This window comes from Conger conger, chromosome 1 (assembly GCF_963514075.1).
Source record: "Conger conger chromosome 1, fConCon1.1, whole genome shotgun sequence".
Lineage (NCBI taxonomy): Eukaryota > Metazoa > Chordata > Actinopteri > Anguilliformes > Congridae > Conger > Conger conger.
In genome coordinates, this window is record NC_083760.1 from 26,771,053 (window position 1) to 26,790,241 (window position 19,189).

Genomic DNA, 19,189 nt, shown 5'->3' on the forward strand with positions numbered 1-19,189 from the left:
CCCAGATGTTAAGCTTGTCAGTGAGGGTTGCCTCTGCCACATGATGCTTCACACAGGCTGAAATACATGACGCCGAATGGCCCAGTGGCTGTCTCTCTCTAAGAGAGAACAAGGTTAGATAAGAAACCTTGTTCCTTGAGTGACAGTCAGCCAACTATGCGCTCTACTTGCTTTGAATAGGTGTGCTCGAATAAACATGCTTCCTCTGTCGTCTTGTATCCATGGAGCAGTGTCGCTGCCCTTTGTGAAGACAGCCCACTCAGGAAACAAAGATAATTAGCCAACCTTGGGTTCCCTGCCGGCTCGAGCATGTGGCTAACTCGCGTGAAAGAATACCGGCAACAACGCACTAGAAAACGAGACTTGCGAGTGATAAAGCGTCCAAATCAACCAATTAACACAGAAATATGTTCCAACAATAACAGCTAGCTGAAAAATAGCATCTGCCACGTTCCGCGGTGGCCTCTGTTGTAAACAAAACTACAATACAAGTCGCTCAACTAGAAGCGATAAACTCGAGTGTGAGAATGAGTCATTTCTGACACCGCATTCCCAAGTAATATTGAATTTCTGACATAAAAGAGAAGCAAGTTTTGCTTAAATGCTTCACGTGTACGACTGCGAATTTCATCCGCGCTGCAAGCGTCGGGAACGGAGAGCAGGGAGCGGAGGTTCGGGCAGGGGAGGGAGGGGTGACTAACAGTCGTTTTCTCCTGTGATTTGAGTCTCGGCGTCTGTGCGGTTGCCGCCGTCGAGCTGCCTATTCCCAGCGGAAAGTTATTTCCACTGATGTCGCAGAGCGCGCGATCAGAGGGAGGGGAAACTAAACATCTTTCTGCCTGGAGCGCTATGCGTCTGACGGTGACGGCATGCCCTTAACCTCACACAGCACCAGCTGCACCTCCATCACGTACAGTATGATAAACGGCAAGCAGCCGCTCCGCGAGAGAGGGAGGTGGGTTGACCCCCAGGGCCCTGACTGATAAGGGCCCTTAAAATATATCACAACATATAAATTTATGGGGTGGTGGGGCCAATGGGAGATCTTTTCACCGGTCCCAGAATCCCTGGTGGTGCCCCTGACTATAAGCCTTCTTCTGTAAGCAATTAACAGTCAAGTTTCCTTTGGCCGTTTGTCCCACTGAAAGCGCCAGGCTAGTTTCGAACCCGAATGAAAATTCTGGCGGATGTGGCTTTTTCAATAACCACCCGAGGAAAACAGGCAGAGCAGCAAAGGGTGAGACTGCAAAGAATGAGGCAAGGAAAAAGTGAAGGATTTAGTTAAAATTGCTCGCTGCCTTTATTCCGTCTTTGAATTTGACATTTGGTCTCTCAATTTCATTTCTGGTTTATGTGCTTGGAGTAAGTGAGCCCAGCAAACACACTTGTCATTGAAAAGCAATCTTTTCACAGTCGTTTGGTCACTCTGTTGTATAATAGCACTGTAGTTAAGAAGCCATTCTGCAGTATAGCCGCTGTGAGGAATGGGTTATTATAAAATTGGGTATTAGATGCATTCATTCATAATTGATAATAATATTGGTGTTCGCATTCTACATCACATTGCCATTTAATAAAAAATAGCTTGCCTATCGAGAACATAATATTCTAGGTTGTGCATTTTTTAACTACATATCCAAATTTTGGTTTCGACATGGGTACAGTCTCCCTGCTCTTGCATTCTGTGTATATTTGTATTTTTCTGCAGAAGCACAGCAGTCTGGTGCTTTCAATCCAAATCGTCGAATATCTGCAGGTTGATTCTCACGTGGGACGCACTGTATGGGAGGTTTGAGAACTGATTTAATTTAATTATGGTTCTGGTGGTGTGATGGGACTCTGAAAGTCTTTGCCCGGCTGTAAAATTGATGATTGCTTCAAACTCCTTTGAATGAAAATCATATCAGGAACAATAATCGTGCTCTTTAATAACTGGTCTGACACCTGAGGCCTGTGGGTCTGCACTACAGACAGAATGGCTCCGGTCGGAGAATAAAATCAGCATATAATGTATGTACTTTTAGGCAAAACACATTAAAATGAAATAAGACCATATGCACACTTTTCACACCCAATTCTCTATGCTCCTGATACTTCTTCCTCAGGGGGGAAAGTCATAAGCATTAAAGTGAGCTTATCATTGATCATGTCTGCCTCGATGTTCCCGTGGCTATTTGCGAGTGTTATTCTTCATGCATTTTAACATAGCATATTATTTATGTTCAACTGCTAACTGATATACAGTTCTCAAGCTACTGTTGAACAGGGGATAACAAGGACGAGGTCAGGTTCTTGTATCCACAAGGTTGCAGGTTTAAATGGGAGGTGTGGCTGTAGCCTTGGTCAATACAAGGAGACTGGAACCCATATAGGCCCATGGGTTCACTCCCAAACACTTGCAGCAAAGTTACATGACAGACTCGCTCAACTACACATGGTCACATGAGATTTACCCGACATCATGGATCATCACGACAGATTCATTGGAATATAGATGGCCAAAGAAGCCATCAAGAGGAAATGCGGGGGTTAACGTCTTATAGTCTGAGCTCATTATGATAACTTCTTTGGGAAACTTTCAGCACTGTACTGATATGGGGAAAGCCACACCAACCCTTAACTTGATTGATGGCAAACCTTCCACGCTAACTGAGCAAACCAAACATCAACAAAACATTGTCTGTGGATGTATCTTCTCACACAGGGCTCTAGATCAAAATACTAAAGCACTGAGCCTGATGTGTTCGAGTAAATATCCAGCTTTAGAATGAAAAATATGATGAATGAGCCAGGCAGGGCTATCTCCAGTACCAAGTGGTTCTGCTAAAGCAAGTAGGCTACATCATTTCATGTCTGACAGCCATGATAGCTTTACCTATGGGTGGTACTGCTTCAGTGAATAAACCTACAGGTATTGCAAATGAATACGCTACAATACTGCAACACAGAATGCTGTACTAGAAATATTGTACACTTAGAGGCCACTTTATTAGGTAGACCTGTACACCAGCTCCAAATATCTAATCATGTGGCATTAAAGCATGAAGATATGGTCAAGAGGTTCAGCTGTTGTTCAGACCAAATATCAGAATGGGTAAAAAATGTGATCTAATTGACTTTGACCATGGAATCATTTTTGGTGCCAGGCGGGGTGGTTTGATTGTGGAATAGTGGAAAAATACAAGCAAAAAACTAAAAACCATCCAGTAAGTCATAGTTCTGTAGGCAAGAACATCTTGTTCATGAGAGAGGTCTCAGAGGAGATGGCCAGATGGTTCAAGCTGACAGGAAGATGACAGTAAATCAAATAATCACAACAGTGGTATGCTGAAGAGCAGAGCTCTGAACACACAACACTTCGAATCTTGAAGTGTATGCGCTACAGCAAGAGAAAAACGAATAAATAAATAAACAAATAAATACTAAATAAAGTGGCCACTGAGTGTATATTAAGGCTGGGTGATAAACAGAAATGATAATTACCGAAAACGTTTTGAGTAGAACAATAGACCCAGAACAGCCCAAAGCTGAAGCACAAAGCTGAGGCTTCCATTTTAAGCTAACCAACTCCACCCACAGCTACAGTGGGAAAGAGTATAATGAGCCAGGATCATTTCAGCTCTACAGTGGTAAAGGGCTATAATGAGCCAGGATCATTTCAGCTCCACAGTGGTAAAGGGCTATAATGAGCCAGGATCATTCCAGCCCTATAGTGGAAAAACAGTGTGATGAACAGTCCAATGGCAATTACTAAATGTCTTTACCTTAAATCCCTGGATACTGCTTTTCATGCCCATATTTATTTACATAATGTACATACAGCATTAAAAGTAAAAAGAAGGCTGCCGCAGTCTGCTGACTGGACTTCTTTTCTCCAAGACGGAAGAGCTATTCAAACATGTTCCATTTCAAAATATACAGCAGACAAGGTGTTTGCTTTAGCTGGCCTGGAAATGCCTGTTAGTGTGCTTTTTTGGATTTGTACTTTTGAATATTGCTTTCTGGCTGTATAAAGTTATGACTATGATGTATCTTTATGAAAACGGGTAGCACCCTCCCTACAGAGTGCGGAGAAGATGGATGAGAAACATTATTAAAAGCGAAGTTTAAAAAGCGAATGTATATAAATATATATTGGTTTCATCCCGCCGTCGGCGGCGGAATACCTGCTGGATATGATGCAACACGGAAAAAGCAGGCCGTTATTGCTTCCTTTCTACTCCTGGGCAGATATTAAAACCTGCCTGGCTCCGAAGATTTTTCAAAAAGCAGACATTCATTTTGAGTGTGCTGTTGGGTCGGTGCGACTCGCGTACCTTTGGGGTGCCAGGGGTCCGTGAATTCATACTTCCCCATCCCCACGGTGCGCAGCATCTGCGGCCCGTTCGCGCTCTCCTGACTGGCCGCGGCGACGGGAGGGGGCGGAGGAACTGTCTGCCCGTTGGTCAGCGGGGCGGCGGAGGGCGGGGCGGCCGGCGGCTGCATGGGGGGGTGGGTCATGTGACCGTTGCCCATGGCGGCGGGGTGAGTGACGCGGCAGACGGGGGTCAGGGGAGGCGTGGCCAGGGCGGGGTGGCCCGGGTGGTTCAACACCGCCCCGGCGAGGGTCTGAGGGGGGGGCGGGGGCAGCTGGAAGTGGGCGGTCATGAGCGGGTGCTGTGGGGGCATGGCGGGCGGGATGCCGGGGGTCACGCCCACGATGGGCGACTGGGCCGTCACTCCGGGGGTGTACACCGGGGGCGGGGCCAGGCCGTACGAGTGGGCGCGGAGGCCTGCCTGGCTGGCAGCTGCTACCGGGGAAACCCACGGCGGACCTGGAGAGAGAGCAATCACAAGCGCACCTAATCAAGGTACCTGCATGAGAGCGGTATCAAACACACAGCTCAGTTCAGTTCAGTTCAAAATGCCCCCAAGGAGGCAGAGGTGTAAAATAAAATAAAAAACGGGAAAAAGGTTCAGAAAGTAAAAGTTCTCCACATTATTTTGTTCCAATAACCTGGATCTGTGAATTACCACAATTTTTCAGCCAGGAGGTAGAGCTCATTAGTTAAACCAGCTGACTGAGTTCACTGGCGGAAGAAACACATGGTAGGACTTTTACTTTCTGACCCCTGGATTCCACACCTCTGCAAGCAGGGACCAATAAAGTGAACACTCAATACCTGCCAATTGGAGGAAATACACCAAGTCTGTGCATATATAGACAAACACGGAGCTGAAAATTTGATGCTTCTAACTGCCATTTGAAAACATGAGTTAGCATAAATATGTTGCTTATAGTGCACTAAATACATGTAGTAAAGTATCTGCTTGGAGCCCATTCACTTTTGAAGCTCAATATCTCAAAACTCTCAGGACGCAGATAGAACCTTCTCATTGTCAGCTCACGATACCGTCAGCTCTAGAATTATCAGCAAGTATGATGAAAAAAGGTTGCAAAGCAGCTAAAATGCATATAATGACCAATATGTTCAAACAGAAAACTATTAACTTTCATTCTAATACACAAAATTATTTTATTGAATAATACCACTTTCTCAAAAATATATTGTAGGTGTCTAAATTATTGGCAAGGCTAAAGATATGTTTAAAGGGAAATTGCGCTGCAAAACAACATTAACCTCATTTAGCAGATCATAACTGATTAAGTCTCATTTAGAGACCGGGCAAATTAATCACTGCATAGAACAGTGGCAGGAGTACATTTGGTTATACACAACATATCATTATGATGTATACCTCAGTTTTGAGAGTACAATTGGTAGGGAATTTGAATTTGGAGATCTGTTCCCCTCTCGTACTAGGTGAAGGGGGCTTTGGCCGAGCTAACAGATGGTCGCTCGATATGCACAGTAGTCTCGCCTGAATGTTCTCAAAATAATTTGGGCACAAGCGCCTGATATATACTCACACATTCTTTAGCCGTCTCAAGTGTATCTCAAGGATTTTTAGTGTTCCCAATTTTCTCTCACTCTCATCTTGTGGTAGCCAGTAAAAAAAAAAAGACAGATACTTTTTAAAATAAATGCCGACATTTAACCCTTGCAATTTTCCACACTACAGCGAAACGGGATTTTCTTTTCAGTTAGACTTGAGCCTGAAGTTTTTTCAGTAAACTGAACTGAACACCATTTACTTTCTTTAGAGGCTAGCTTGCTAGCGAGTAGCTTTAGCCACTCTTGAAGAATAACTGGCCAAGTTTTAGCCAAAGACCAAAGCGCTCTGCTTGCATTCAGTTGGCGTGCCAATCTGTGACTGTCATTGTCTGACGCCCGCCTACTGACCCATCCCATACGCACAGTAGTTTAGCACTATATCTCTACTACATGTAGAGAGTTGACCAAGATATAATGTTCATAAGCAACAAGGACATATAAATAGTTACCACCCTGTACCACTCAGCACAATGAGAGACATGGTGATGGGGGCAAAGATTCAACTCAGTTGCATTTTGGGGTCAAAAATTAATCATGAAATTTAACCTTCAATTTGAAAGGTAATATGAAGAAATGTATTACTAAGAGCAACCAACAAATTTAAGTGCCTGCACTTTGGTTATTGGAACCAAGACTCGGATTGGGTGCTATGGTCAAATTTTTGGCTATGTACACTGGTAGCATGTATGGCATCAAGGATGCATATAAAGCACTGCATATAGTACCAACCTTCAAAATGGAGATGGTTCATGGATGTTTTAGGGTTGTATTGCTGCCAGAAGCAATGGCATAATGAAGTCCATCAAGCGTGAGGACATTTTAGCAAAAATCCCTGGTTGCCTCCACCAGGAGGCTGAGACTTGGCTATAGGTGAACCTTCCAACAAGACAATGACCTTAAACAAACCTCAAATCAACATAGAAATGGTTCTGTGAAAACAAAACCAATGTTTAGCAATGGCACTCTCTGTTTCTGGATTTTAAGATCCAGTTTCTGGATTTGCTCAAGATCCTTCCAAAATCCAATATTATAGAAAAAGGCTAAGTGCCATTGTTTTTTTGCCAGGGAAGAATGCATCACGTGGTTTCCAATGGTGTGAAACCTTTTTTTTTTTTTTTTTTTTTCTTTAAATCTCCAGCTCTCTCTCCAAATTTTTCTATCTTGGCCACTCTCTCGCTCTCGGTCACTCTCTCTCAGTATATTACACAGTGACGCATGCACATACACACACATATGGCACTCATATGAAGTGCACTTTCCCAGTAATTACACTACGTGTAGTTCCCTTACAGGAAAAGTTGATTTTAATTATTTCCTGTGATGACCTTCTTTGACTTATCCTTTCATGAATTTTTTATCTAAAACAAAAGAAAACCAATTCCACATCAGCCCCAGCAAATAATTAAAAACCTAATATTCCCATGGACATATTACCAGATTAAAACATCCGATTGTGTACAAAAAATGTCCTATAGCGGTTACATCCTCAAGAAAACTATTAATCAAAAGAAACAAATTTCAGGGTTCATAAATGTATAAATACGGTCAGGTACCCTCATAGGCTCAGAGCATCATCTACAGAGATGTAACAAACCACTGGCTTCTCTCACTACTAATTTGCATACATTTACATTCATTTGCATACATTGTGGATAGCCACATTAGAAATGTTGTGAGTTTCTGAATCCATACAGAGACCTAGCTCCTACTGGAGTTCATATGCAGAACTTATTAAAATTATGAATATGTAGCCATATAGGATTCTTGCCCTTAATCAGGTTTCATACAAAAATAGCTTCTGACACTTCACATAGCGCAAACAGAGTCAATTCTGCTACAATGGAGAGAGGAAAATTATAAAATCCCCCAGCATAACACAGTCTTTAAAATGCTGGTGGGAAGGCTCCTGGTGAAGGCAAACCTGGGCATGTATATGGAGGGCTCATTAATATTCCATAATTCATAATGTAATGCAAGCCCCAAGTTCCAAGCCCCAACTACAAGTTGCATAACCAACTTATTCAGTTACCAAGTAGTATTTTTTTTATATATTTCATTAATGTGCAAAAATCGCTTAAAAAGCAGATTCAACTTGGGAGCATTTGTTATCAATAAAAATGTAAGTTCTTTGAGTTATTACACTCACAATTAGTTCTCATTAAATAAAAAATGAACAAATATTTAATTACATACACTATATTAAGTCACAAGGTCAGACAATGGTCTTAAAATAAATATAAAATGCCATTTAATTAGTGCCACGCAACACACCCTTTTATGAAAGGTTACTGAAGGAATGCTAACTGCATTAAAATTAATTCAGCTGATTCCAGACATAATTACGTTCTTGAACAGTAATTAAAATGTGGTTATGAACTTAGAATAGTGGTTGCTTCAGAGGTTAGCTTTTGTCATTTCCATAAATCCATTAAAATTTATTAACATCAATGAAGTCGTAATCTTTTGGGACCAGGATGCAGTTTTCCTTTTTTTTAAGTTTAATTGGAGGTAAGGTCATGCTTTGGAACCTGTCAAACAAAGGTTTAGTTTCAGACATAATTAGCTACTTGAATCAAAATACCTTTCTGCAAGGGAAAACCGTGGTACAAAGATCTGAAAGTAACCTTTCAGAACTTTGATCTTGGGTAGAACACCAATCAGGGAGAACATCTGTTTTTTTACAAATCAGCCATACAAAGTTCACAGATACAGTGTGTGCTGGGAACTGCAGTCAAGTTCCTCAAAAAAATAAATCTAGTATGGTATAGTGGTCCATACTAAAGCTATCAGAAGATTATAAAATCAAGTGATAGAGAGATACAATGTTTATCAATTAGAAACACAGACTGTGTGGTTTTGTGGGTCTTTTAAGGGCTATTCAAAACTTGGCTCATCGCCATGAGTATTCTGATAGAGCGCAACCAACAAAGAGTGCAAAGAGCCAGACAAATTAATCTGTCTGAAAAAGAAGATCAGCTCAATAATAAGTTCAAGAGATTTTCTGTCAATCAGCTTTTGTCCCTTAAGAATTATATCAGCTGTGAAACATCAATGCAGGCCTTGAATCAGGCTAATCACAAATCACATCAAGAGTTTCTTACATTTGTTACTAATGGGTAAATACTATGGCAGCAATTACTTTCTGCTGAAAATATCTGGAAGTAGCTGAAAGCTACACAATGTCTCCATCCATTATCTAACATGCTTATTCCTGTTATTCCTGGTCAGGGTCACGGGGGGCGGGGGTTTGGACTGTGGAACATCTCGTGTTTTGAAGACACCAAAATACCCAGAGGAAATCAGCATGGACGCGGGGAGAATATGCTAACTCCACAGAGAGAAACTCTGGCCGTGACATGGACCTTTTTGCTGTGAGGAGAGCTGTTCACTGCACACTGCACACAAATACAACTTCCACAATGATTTATTATTCTAATATTGTATCCAATGTTTTACACAGAACATTGGCAAGGCAGCAATTGGTTCGGCCTCACCGGGGAATGATCGGTGCTAAGATCAATGTCTTTGCACCTGATCTGATTTGGGCGGCCTGTAGCGTAGTGGTTAAGGTAGCCACAATAAGATCCGCAGAGCCATTGGGCCCTTGAGCAAAGGCCCTTAACCCTGCATTGCTCCAGGATTGTCTGCTGATTCTAATCAACTGCCGCTTTGGGTAAGAGTGTCTGCCAGATGCCATTAATGTAATGTAATGTAATCTGGGTTCTTTACCATCAACTTCTGTGTATTGTGCGTACATCTGGTCACCCCCACCCCCCAAAACATATAGCAAGTAGGCCATACCTGTGCCATCGTTTTCACGGATCTGTTTGGTGGGTGGCTCGTCAGTCTCCCAGGGCGTGGACTGGTTGATAGGCGTCTGACCCCATCGAATCACCGGCGCCAAGATCTGACCAGGGTTGTGACTGTTACCCGGCAACAGTGTGGAGACCTCATTTTAAGAGAGAGAGGGTGAGAGAGTGAGTTTCAACTAGTCCATCCAGTTTCCATACATGTTTAATGCTTCATTGCAGTCTAATTTAATGTCATGTTGAGAAATCCCTCAGGGAGGGATAGGCCAGACCCTACTTTGAGGAGTAGGATATGAGTAATCTACTAGCAGACCTTGGTTCAAATAGTATTCATTTTTGGAGTCAAATACTTTTCTGAGCTCTATTGATCTTGCCTGGTGTATCTCAGCCTGCAAGATGCAGATGGGCAGGGTTTACACTTTCGGGATCATTTAATTTGTTCCAGTGCACCAGGCAATCTTATTCAAATGCAGAAAATTATTTGTATCCAAAACCAATACAACCCAGGTCTGTGTACTAGCTGCCACACACTGTTAAAATGATATTAATGGAGCAACCAAGAAAATCCGTTACATTTCAAAAAAGGAGCAGGTTGGAAATCCGTTCAACGATTATAACCTAAATTAAACCCTAAAATATTTGGGGAACGGTTAAAAATAGAGCCTTTATTTTTATCACAAGTTCCATCTTAACTGCATTTGACAGCTTTAATAAAGAAGTTAATGATGGTGTTCCTAAAAAAAAAAAGAAGAAGAAAATTTTAGAAGTATTTCGAAGCAATGTGGTTTAAAATTACACCGCAACCTCTGACCGATTCCATTAGGGAATTAGTGAGAACACCTCCTGTCTTAGGCCATAGAGGGGATTGTTATTCTGAATTTCTTTGTATTAATCACCTTCATGACACACGAGTATTAAAAGGCTGTATTCACGTAACCGAGAAAGTGCTCTAACACCGGGCTGTCTAATCTTATCTGCAAAGGGTCAGTGTGGGTGCAGGTTTCTGTTTTAGCCCAGGATTTAGACACCAGTTTCTACATAGCAACATCTTGATTGAAGACCATAATTAGTCAATTAGTTGAATCTGGCATCGTACTGCCAGGCTAAAGCTAAAAAAGCCTGCACCCACACTGGCTGTTTTTGGATAAAACTGGACGGCCTTATTTTGGCAGGATATGTTCATCCCTATCACCATGGAGACATCGACAGTTTTACATTGACAGATACTTTCATGAATAATCCCTTTATGACTAATCCAAACAGCAAATCATGTGGCTGAAATTCAATATATAAAGCATGAAGGCATAGTGAATGGGTTTAGTTGCTCAACCAAACAGTAGAAAACAGCAAGATGCATCATCTTAGCAGAATGCAAAATGGTATCACAGATCACAACATTTACAACAGTGGTGTGCTGAAGTGCGTGTCTCTGAATGCACATTGCATTGAACCAAGGACTACATCAGCAGAAGGCCACACTGGGTTTCACTCCTATCAGCTAAGAACAGGAAGATGAGGCTACAGTGGGCACATGATCACTAAAACTGGACACTTAATGGTAAATGGTAGGCATTTATATACCTTTACCCAAGCGCTGTACAATTGATGCATCTCATTCACCCTTTCATACACACACTCACACATACCTACGGCGATTGGCTCTCATGCAAGGCACCAACCAGCTCCGTCAGGAGCTTATTTGGGGGTTAGGCGTCTCCCTGAGGGATACTTCGACACACCCAGGACGTATCAAACCGGCAACCCTCCGACTGCCAGATGACTGTCTTTACCTGCTGAGCCAATGTTGGCCCTTAAAGATTGGAAAAACGTCACCTGGTCTGATGAATCTCGATTCTTGTCACATGTAAATGGTTTAGGCAGGTGATAGTGGTGGTGTAATGGTGTGGACAATGTTTTCTTGGCATAAATTAGGCCTCTTTATGCTAATGGGGCATCATTTGAATGGCACTGAATACATAAGCACTGCTGCTGGCCACGTGCATCCCTTTATGGCCACAGTACCTTTTTACAAATGAACACTTTCAGCAGGATAATGTGCCATATCACAATGCCCACATCATCTGAAGCTGGTTCCATAAACATGACAGTGACTTTAGTTCAATGTCTGGCACAGCCCCCATATCTCAATCTGATGGAGTACCTTTGGGTTTCGGTGGAACAGGAGGTGTACAGCATGTGATGCCATGAAAATGCAGGATCTGCATGATGTTACAGAGTCAGCACAGACCAAAATCCCTAAGGAATGTTTCCTGCACCTTGCTGAATTCATGCCACAAATAATTCAGGCCACTCTGGAGACAAAATGTCCAAGTCCAAGCCCGTACTAGATGTACCTAATAAAGTGGCCACTGAAAAATATATTATTTCCTGCAGTTCATCATCTCCACCAATTCATCAACATTATACCCATGCCAGTTTTTCTTCTAAGCTAATCAGATTTATTGTTATTGAATCATGAGTGGTAATTTGCATATACAGTACCTCCTGGGCGGAATACTGAAACTTGTTCAAAACTTTCCTCTTAAGACCGACAGAACAAGACTATTTTAGGAATATTCTTCTTTTTCTTTGGTAAGTGCTGGTTCCTAATGCAAAAGTAAGAGATTGACATAACAGATATTTGTTCATGACATGATGAAGCTCATGAAGCAAAGAATGACTTTTATCTGATGAAAAGTCACACCTAACGACATAGTAAAAACACAAGTGCCATGACTTACAGTGTAGTGTGGTCCAACAACAAAATACTACGCCTTACATTTAAATATTTTTTCCATGTATACTCATGTACAACTTTTATAGTCAAATTAAATGAAATATTCATCCATATGAATATTTCAGGTCGGTTTACAGCACCACACAAATATCTTGTAGAATATATCATGTAAATGAACATGCATATCTGCAAACATGATCAATAATAATGTGGCATCGTGCTGAAGCCTACATTTTATTTAAATAGCTCAATTGTTGAAATGATTCTTGCCAATTTCATGGTTCCAAATGAGCCCACCATAAGCTCACTCATCCTACAGATAAATGCAATAAACACAAGTTTTTCAAAAGTGTTTTCACTTCAAGTATAAGATGCCTAAAACACGTAAAAATGTCTGCCCATGCATGATATAGGCATTTCACTGTAATCAAGAGGGGGAAAAAAATAAAATAAAATAAAAACCCTGTACAATCTGAGCATTTTTAAACGGACAGGAAATTATTTCCATGAAAATAAAAGATATAAATGAGAAACTACTGTGACTAAATGCTAGTCACAGCAATTTATGTCAATGGTGATTTTACTGTACCGTGAGGTGGGACCACCTTCACAGAAAATCCATCTTTTTTTCTTTTTCTTTCTCCTGAAATGACAGTTTGTTTTATGCATAATCTGCAATCATGCATGAATATCGAGACTTTAATCAAGACTAAAATCAGGACATAATAAAGAAAACGTCTGCAAAATGTAATCTAAAAGTCACCTCTACAGCAAAGTTTTGGCATAACTTGAAAAATGCCCATGAAATGAAATGTGGAGTACAGTGCAGATAAGTTGGGGGGGGGGGGGGGGGAGGACACCGACAAAACAAAATGGAATATTTGATCTTTGAAATGTTCTTGACAAATCAGATATATTTCTTACATTTACCTGTATGTGCAGAAATGGATTAGAAGATTTATAATTCATGAGATGGGCTTCTTTGGAATACCTATAGTATGGTCTTACTTGGTATATCTTTATAATTCATGAGATGGACTTCTTTGGAACACCTATAGTATGGTCTTACTTGGTATATCTTTATAATTCATGAGATGGACTTCTTTGGAACACCTATAGTATGGTCTTACTTGGTATCTTTATAATTCATGAGATGGACTTCTTTGGACCACCTATAGTATGGTCTTACTTGGTATATCTTTATAATTCATGAGATGGACTTCTTTGGAACATCTATAGTATGGTCTTACTTGGTATATCTTTATAATTCATGAGATGGACTTCTTTGGAACACCTATAGTATGGTCTTACTTGGTATATCTTTATAATTCATGAGATGGGCTTCTTTGGAACACCTAGAGTATGGTCTTACTTGGTATGGCCATACATGGTACCTACTGCATTATGCCCAGTCCGAACTTTGAATAATTTTATAATATTTTTAAATCTCAATTGTCGAAGAAAAAGAGGTTTAGACCCTGATGTAGCTAAGGGGAGTTGGTGTGGCAGAAACTACCGTATGTGGGTTGACCCATACCTGCCAATGCAGAAGTGGTGGTGCTTATTATACTGTTGTTGCGCAGAGCTAGCGATCTTCAAACCAAGTGGATCTATTAGCCTAACTCTTTAGAGTTTAGATAAATAGGCATGTTTTATCTGAATATTATTGATGGTCGGGCGCATATGCAAACCCAATGCTTTTGTGGAGAATCAAATTTAATTTGGATATATACTGTAGCTGAAAGATAAACAAGTATTTCAAGATTCCAGACCTGCGCTTTTTTCAGCCTTACGTAAAGTTGAGAACTGGCACGGCACGCCCTTTGCCACGTCAAGTCACATATAGAGGTAAGAATCATGTGTTGTCCATCTAAAATTAATTGTGCAATAGGTTTGCTTTGAAATTCCAACCACTTCAACGTCTGATGGACCAGATGAGTCCCTGTTGGGTGTCTCAGCGGGTAATACCCTGTTAACTAAAACCCTCCCTCCCCGGGTGAGTCAGGTATCTGTTGAACCACATGACTTCCAGCCAGGTTGGCACAGAAAGGATCAAACCCAAAAGGCAGGTCCCAGCAGGAACGACAAAATGCCTCAGCTGGGCACACAACTTTTGACTGGGACCGCTAATAACAATTCGGGCCTAATTTGGAGATTATGTTTCATACATTATCCTGGTTTCTCAAAAACACACTATTCCTCTATCTACGGGCAGGGACTGTGGACACTGGTCATTTTACTATTTCAACACAATAGAAAATCTACAGCACAAATACATCTACATATAAATGAGAGATTCTTCTGTCTCTCAAGAAGGTCAACCTCAGACTGTACTGGCTTATTTGTCCACCAACTAAACGGTCTTAATTTCTACAGACTGGTGTGGAGGAAATGCAGTATTCAGAGTGCTTCTGCAAGAACTATACCCGCAAAAAAGAACCGCGAAACTTGTAACAGTGAAATATGGAAAGGTGTGAGACCATTCAAGGCTAGCTCTCTCCTAAAGAGGTGTGTTAGTGATGACTATGTAATAAGCACAGTTCAGGAAGGATGTCACCATTACGCACACATTCATTGAATCAATTCGAATAACAAAGTTATAAAACGCAATTCCCCAAGGTGATCTTTTCGAAAACAATTTTATTTTTCTTTATGGAATTCTGACCTTGGATAAAAAGTATGCTTCCGCGTTCAGGGCCATTTATGGTTTGACTTAAGCATGATGGCAATAATATTAGTGAATAGATTTTAACCTTTTAAGTGAAACAGAATGAACCATTTAGTTCAACCATGATGGTTTATTCTGCACTGACTGGAGCACTACAGCCACTTCTGTCATGCAATGTAGCATTTGGCATTTCCGCCACTGAATGTGATGCAGTAGGATCTTTGGGTCATGGAAAGGGTGCTAAAAGTGTCTCAGTCACTGAATGAGGTGTTAGACGTCATTGATTGCGGTATTACAAAAGTCTTTGTCACTGAGTTGATACAAGTTGATGTATTCTTCAAGGGTTCAAATTGTATCTATGTGGTCACGCAAGGACTCGGAACCATACTTTCCTCAAGGGTCCGCATCGCACTCGTTCCTGGGTTTGATTTGCGTCTCATTGTACGTCACTCTGAATAAGAGCGTCTGCTAAATGCCTGTAATGTAATGTAATGAACTAGGTATTATTTGGTTCTGGTACTGTATCAGAACTGAGTCAAATACATATTGGTTTCGGATACTTTTCTCTGCTGGATTGAGCTTGCCTGGCACAATTCAGCCAACCAAGAGGACCAGCAGGCGGGGTTTGCACTTTTCATGAGCATTTGATACAGTAGGTTCCAATACACCAGACAAGCTCAGTAAAGCGTAGAAAAGTATTTGAATCCAAAACAATTACGTATTTGATCCAGGTCTATACTCTATTAGTCTTGGTCACTGAATGATGTATTATATGTCAATGCGTGGGATATTATAGGAGACTTGGCCTCTGAATTGGGTGTTAGAAGTTCTAAGTGGGGAATTTCAGTCATCTCAGTCACTGAATAGGGTATTACATGTGGCTCCGTCTCACTGCTTCGCTTCTGTAGTATCAGGGCCAGCAGGCCATATTGGAGTGGGTGATTCATCATGTTGCAGGATAGCGGGAGGGCTTATAACATGTGCAAAAGAATACGGTAAGTCACGTTCGTTTCGAGATGGAGAAACCCTCTGAGAGGGAGGAAGGGGGGGGGGGGGGGGGTGTTCTCATGGGGGGAAACTGCCCACTGACACGCGTAAATACAATGGAGCCTCAGGGGAAGATGGAGTGCAGAAAGGTGGCGCCATCCGACCTGGAAGGGGAAAGCGGTGGGGTCTCTCCCTCCGGCAGGAATATAAAACCACATCCAGTTTTCATCCATCACGAAAAACGTCCTTAGTCCAGATCAGGGGTGCGCAACTCCGGTCCTAGAGGGCCGGTCTGCAAGCTGGTTTTTGTTCCAACCGATTAGCTTAATTTGTTTTTCTGACTGCTCTATAAATGAGGCTGGGTCACTGCTGTATTTCAGCACAGTGAAATCCATACACTTGTAGTTTGCAGCTGTAGGTGGTGCATAAACAAACGTCGGATCAAGACAATATTTAGCCAATTAAATAATTAAGAGCAGAAGTTGGCGCAAAATCCCGAAGCGGATCGGCCCGTGCCGTGCACCCCTGGTCCAGATACAGTCACGAGTGGCTTCACACGCTCCACTCTTCCTTCGACTCCCCCCCCCCTCCAGTTTGGAGATCCCCATCCCCCCGGTGTCCCCTTCTTCGCTCCGCGGCAGATGGCGAGCCCGCGTCTCGACAGGATGTTGGGTTTAACCAGGAAGAAAAGGGGGGATGAAAACGGCAGAAGCTCCGGTGGGGTGACAGCAGACGGGGGGGTTGGGCTCAGATGCTTCGGAGCTGGCCCTGGATCTCCACGATAAGCGCATGATAAACGTTTGGCTGAGGCCGCTGCCTCTTCACAGCATACAGCAAAGCCAAGGATCACAGAGGAGGCTAGCAGCTGCAAGCGGGGTATTTATTTTTTATTTTTTCCCCTCTACAGGTTCTTCTAAAAACCGCCCTTACAGAAGCAGCTCAGAGGGGGAAGAAAAAGAACATTATGAAACGGACAGAGTTTCATCTTTGCTAATAAATCCTAACAAATTCGGGCTCGTACTGCATGCGGTTCAAAAGCGTAATGTTTGTGTGAACATGTCGGTGAACGGAGTAACAATGTGATGGAGGGAATACATAATCACCAGATAAAAGTGCACAAACACTCGCACGCTGCCGCCTCGGGCAAATTAAATTGATTTTTCCCCCAACCGGTAACTTAAAATGAAAAGAAAACACTTGAGACAGTGGAATACGCTACGTCATGTATTGCCATTGGGATACTGAAAAATGACATTAAGAGTTCTAATAATACAAAGAAGATGAAGGCAGCGATAGCTTTTAGCTCTCTCCAGCACATGTTTTTTATCCTGAGGCTCAGTTCAACAGGCGAACTGACATTTAAAACATCACATGCCTCAATTCATACCACTGGCATGGGTTTTAAAAGTCATGTGCGACATTTGTTAGAAAAAAAAAAAAAATTTATGACATTAAAAAATATATATTTATTGAATAATATTCATCATTAAATTATAAATATCTTGAATGAAGGTCAATGAGGGATACTGTCTGTTATCCCACTGCGGCCTTGCTGGGACTTGAATTGTCGTCTGTCCCCATTAACCCACTGATATGCGGTATATCCACAGTCTACCCGTACGCAAAAATAATGCACTGAACATGCACTCTCAGAAATAAAATGACAGTGGAGGTACATTTTTCTTCTTCAAGGATCAAATTTCCTGAAAGTACAGTTCTGTTCTCTTTGAGTACAAATAAGTATGTTTTCCAAACAAAAAAAGGTACAAATTCATTATATACATCGCTGGCTAGGGGTACAATTTTATGCTCGTTCTGTATAGGGCACTGCCCCAGTGACAAGCATTTGTACCTTTTTATGCACTTACCTTTATTTCTGAGAGTGTGGGTTTGATGGACAGCGTGTACCATGTAGCTAGTGAGTAAGGGATCAGTTATATTGTGAACTGTACAGTATGTCCTCAGTTTGTTTATTTCTTACAGTCATAAGAAAGCACAGATGTGGGTGGATGCCTTAAGGAAACAAGCGGAGATGTTTGAGCTCTGCAATGTTATGCCTATCACTAACATCAAAAGAGCGCACTTGCGTTAATGTTACTAGGCCTTGCCATAACTTTTCAGTACTGTCAACTCTAGCTCTCAGTCACATGACCCCTGTGTTCAAGTTCTTACTGCCAATTCAACTGTGTGGCCAAATAAAAGCACTCGCACTTCCAAAGAAATTATAATAAAAACATTTAAAAAACAAGATAATTTGTCTCCTTTTAATGTCAACCTGCCTTGCTGTCATCTCCGAATTCCAATTCAATCTGACAGAACATTACAGTACTTTGATAATTATGTTTTTATGTACCATCCCTGTAAACTTCCATCTAGTATATTATGCTATTATTATGATATATTACAATATTATATTATAAATTCTTTTGAGAATAAAATGGAAAAAACAAAAAGTGTCACAGACTATTCCAGGCATTCTTCCCTCTGACACACCTCATTTAACACATAACTCAAGTTATATCTATCAATCATCCTTAATGTGTTCACATGCAAGGTGCATCCCACAGCTTCCAAAAGAGGCATTAGTTTAACTTAGATCACAGGGAAACTGTCTGCTTCTATGACCCATTGACTTTGAGTGTTTAAAAAAAAAAATAGAGCAGCCATAGCATTGCATAATCCCGGATAGTATTGTCCATTGCATGTACCATACAGTAAGATATGGAACAGCATAGTTCCACACGTTTTTGCATCAGTTCTGGGATCAGCTTGGGATCAATTGAGCCAAGTAATTAGGGTTGATTGAGTAGCTAACTGAACCCTGACCTTGATTTCATAGGCTTGTGATATTCTTTTGCGGCCTTTCGTAAAATAAAATATCTGATGTCGAAAATTTGTGTGCATAATATAAAAGATTTAATAAATGTTTGTGGTTAATTGTGCCTCCAAGAAATTGGGAATACAAATTAGTAATCAATTTAAGATTAAGTAGTTGATTTATTCAATTATCACAGAGCCAAAAACAATTTAACACAGAGGGCCCACATTCTGT

The 19,189-nt window shown here is 41.4% G+C and overlaps 1 protein-coding gene across 7 annotated transcripts in view; it reads right to left on the reverse strand.

Moving 5' to 3' along the window:
• Nucleotides 1-19,189, reverse strand: part of LOC133108615 (kelch-like protein 29) — a 155,325-nt gene that overhangs the window by 66,569 nt on the left and 69,567 nt on the right. For all 7 annotated transcript variants that reach the window (XM_061218275.1, XM_061218259.1, XM_061218226.1 and 4 more), the window contains 2 exons: nt 9,738-9,885; nt 4,317-4,814 (listed from right to left, as the gene is read on the reverse strand). In XM_061218275.1, coding sequence (XP_061074259.1) covers nt 4,317-4,814; nt 9,738-9,885 — 646 coding nt within the window. The remainder of the gene's footprint in view (nt 1-4,316; nt 4,815-9,737; nt 9,886-19,189) is intronic.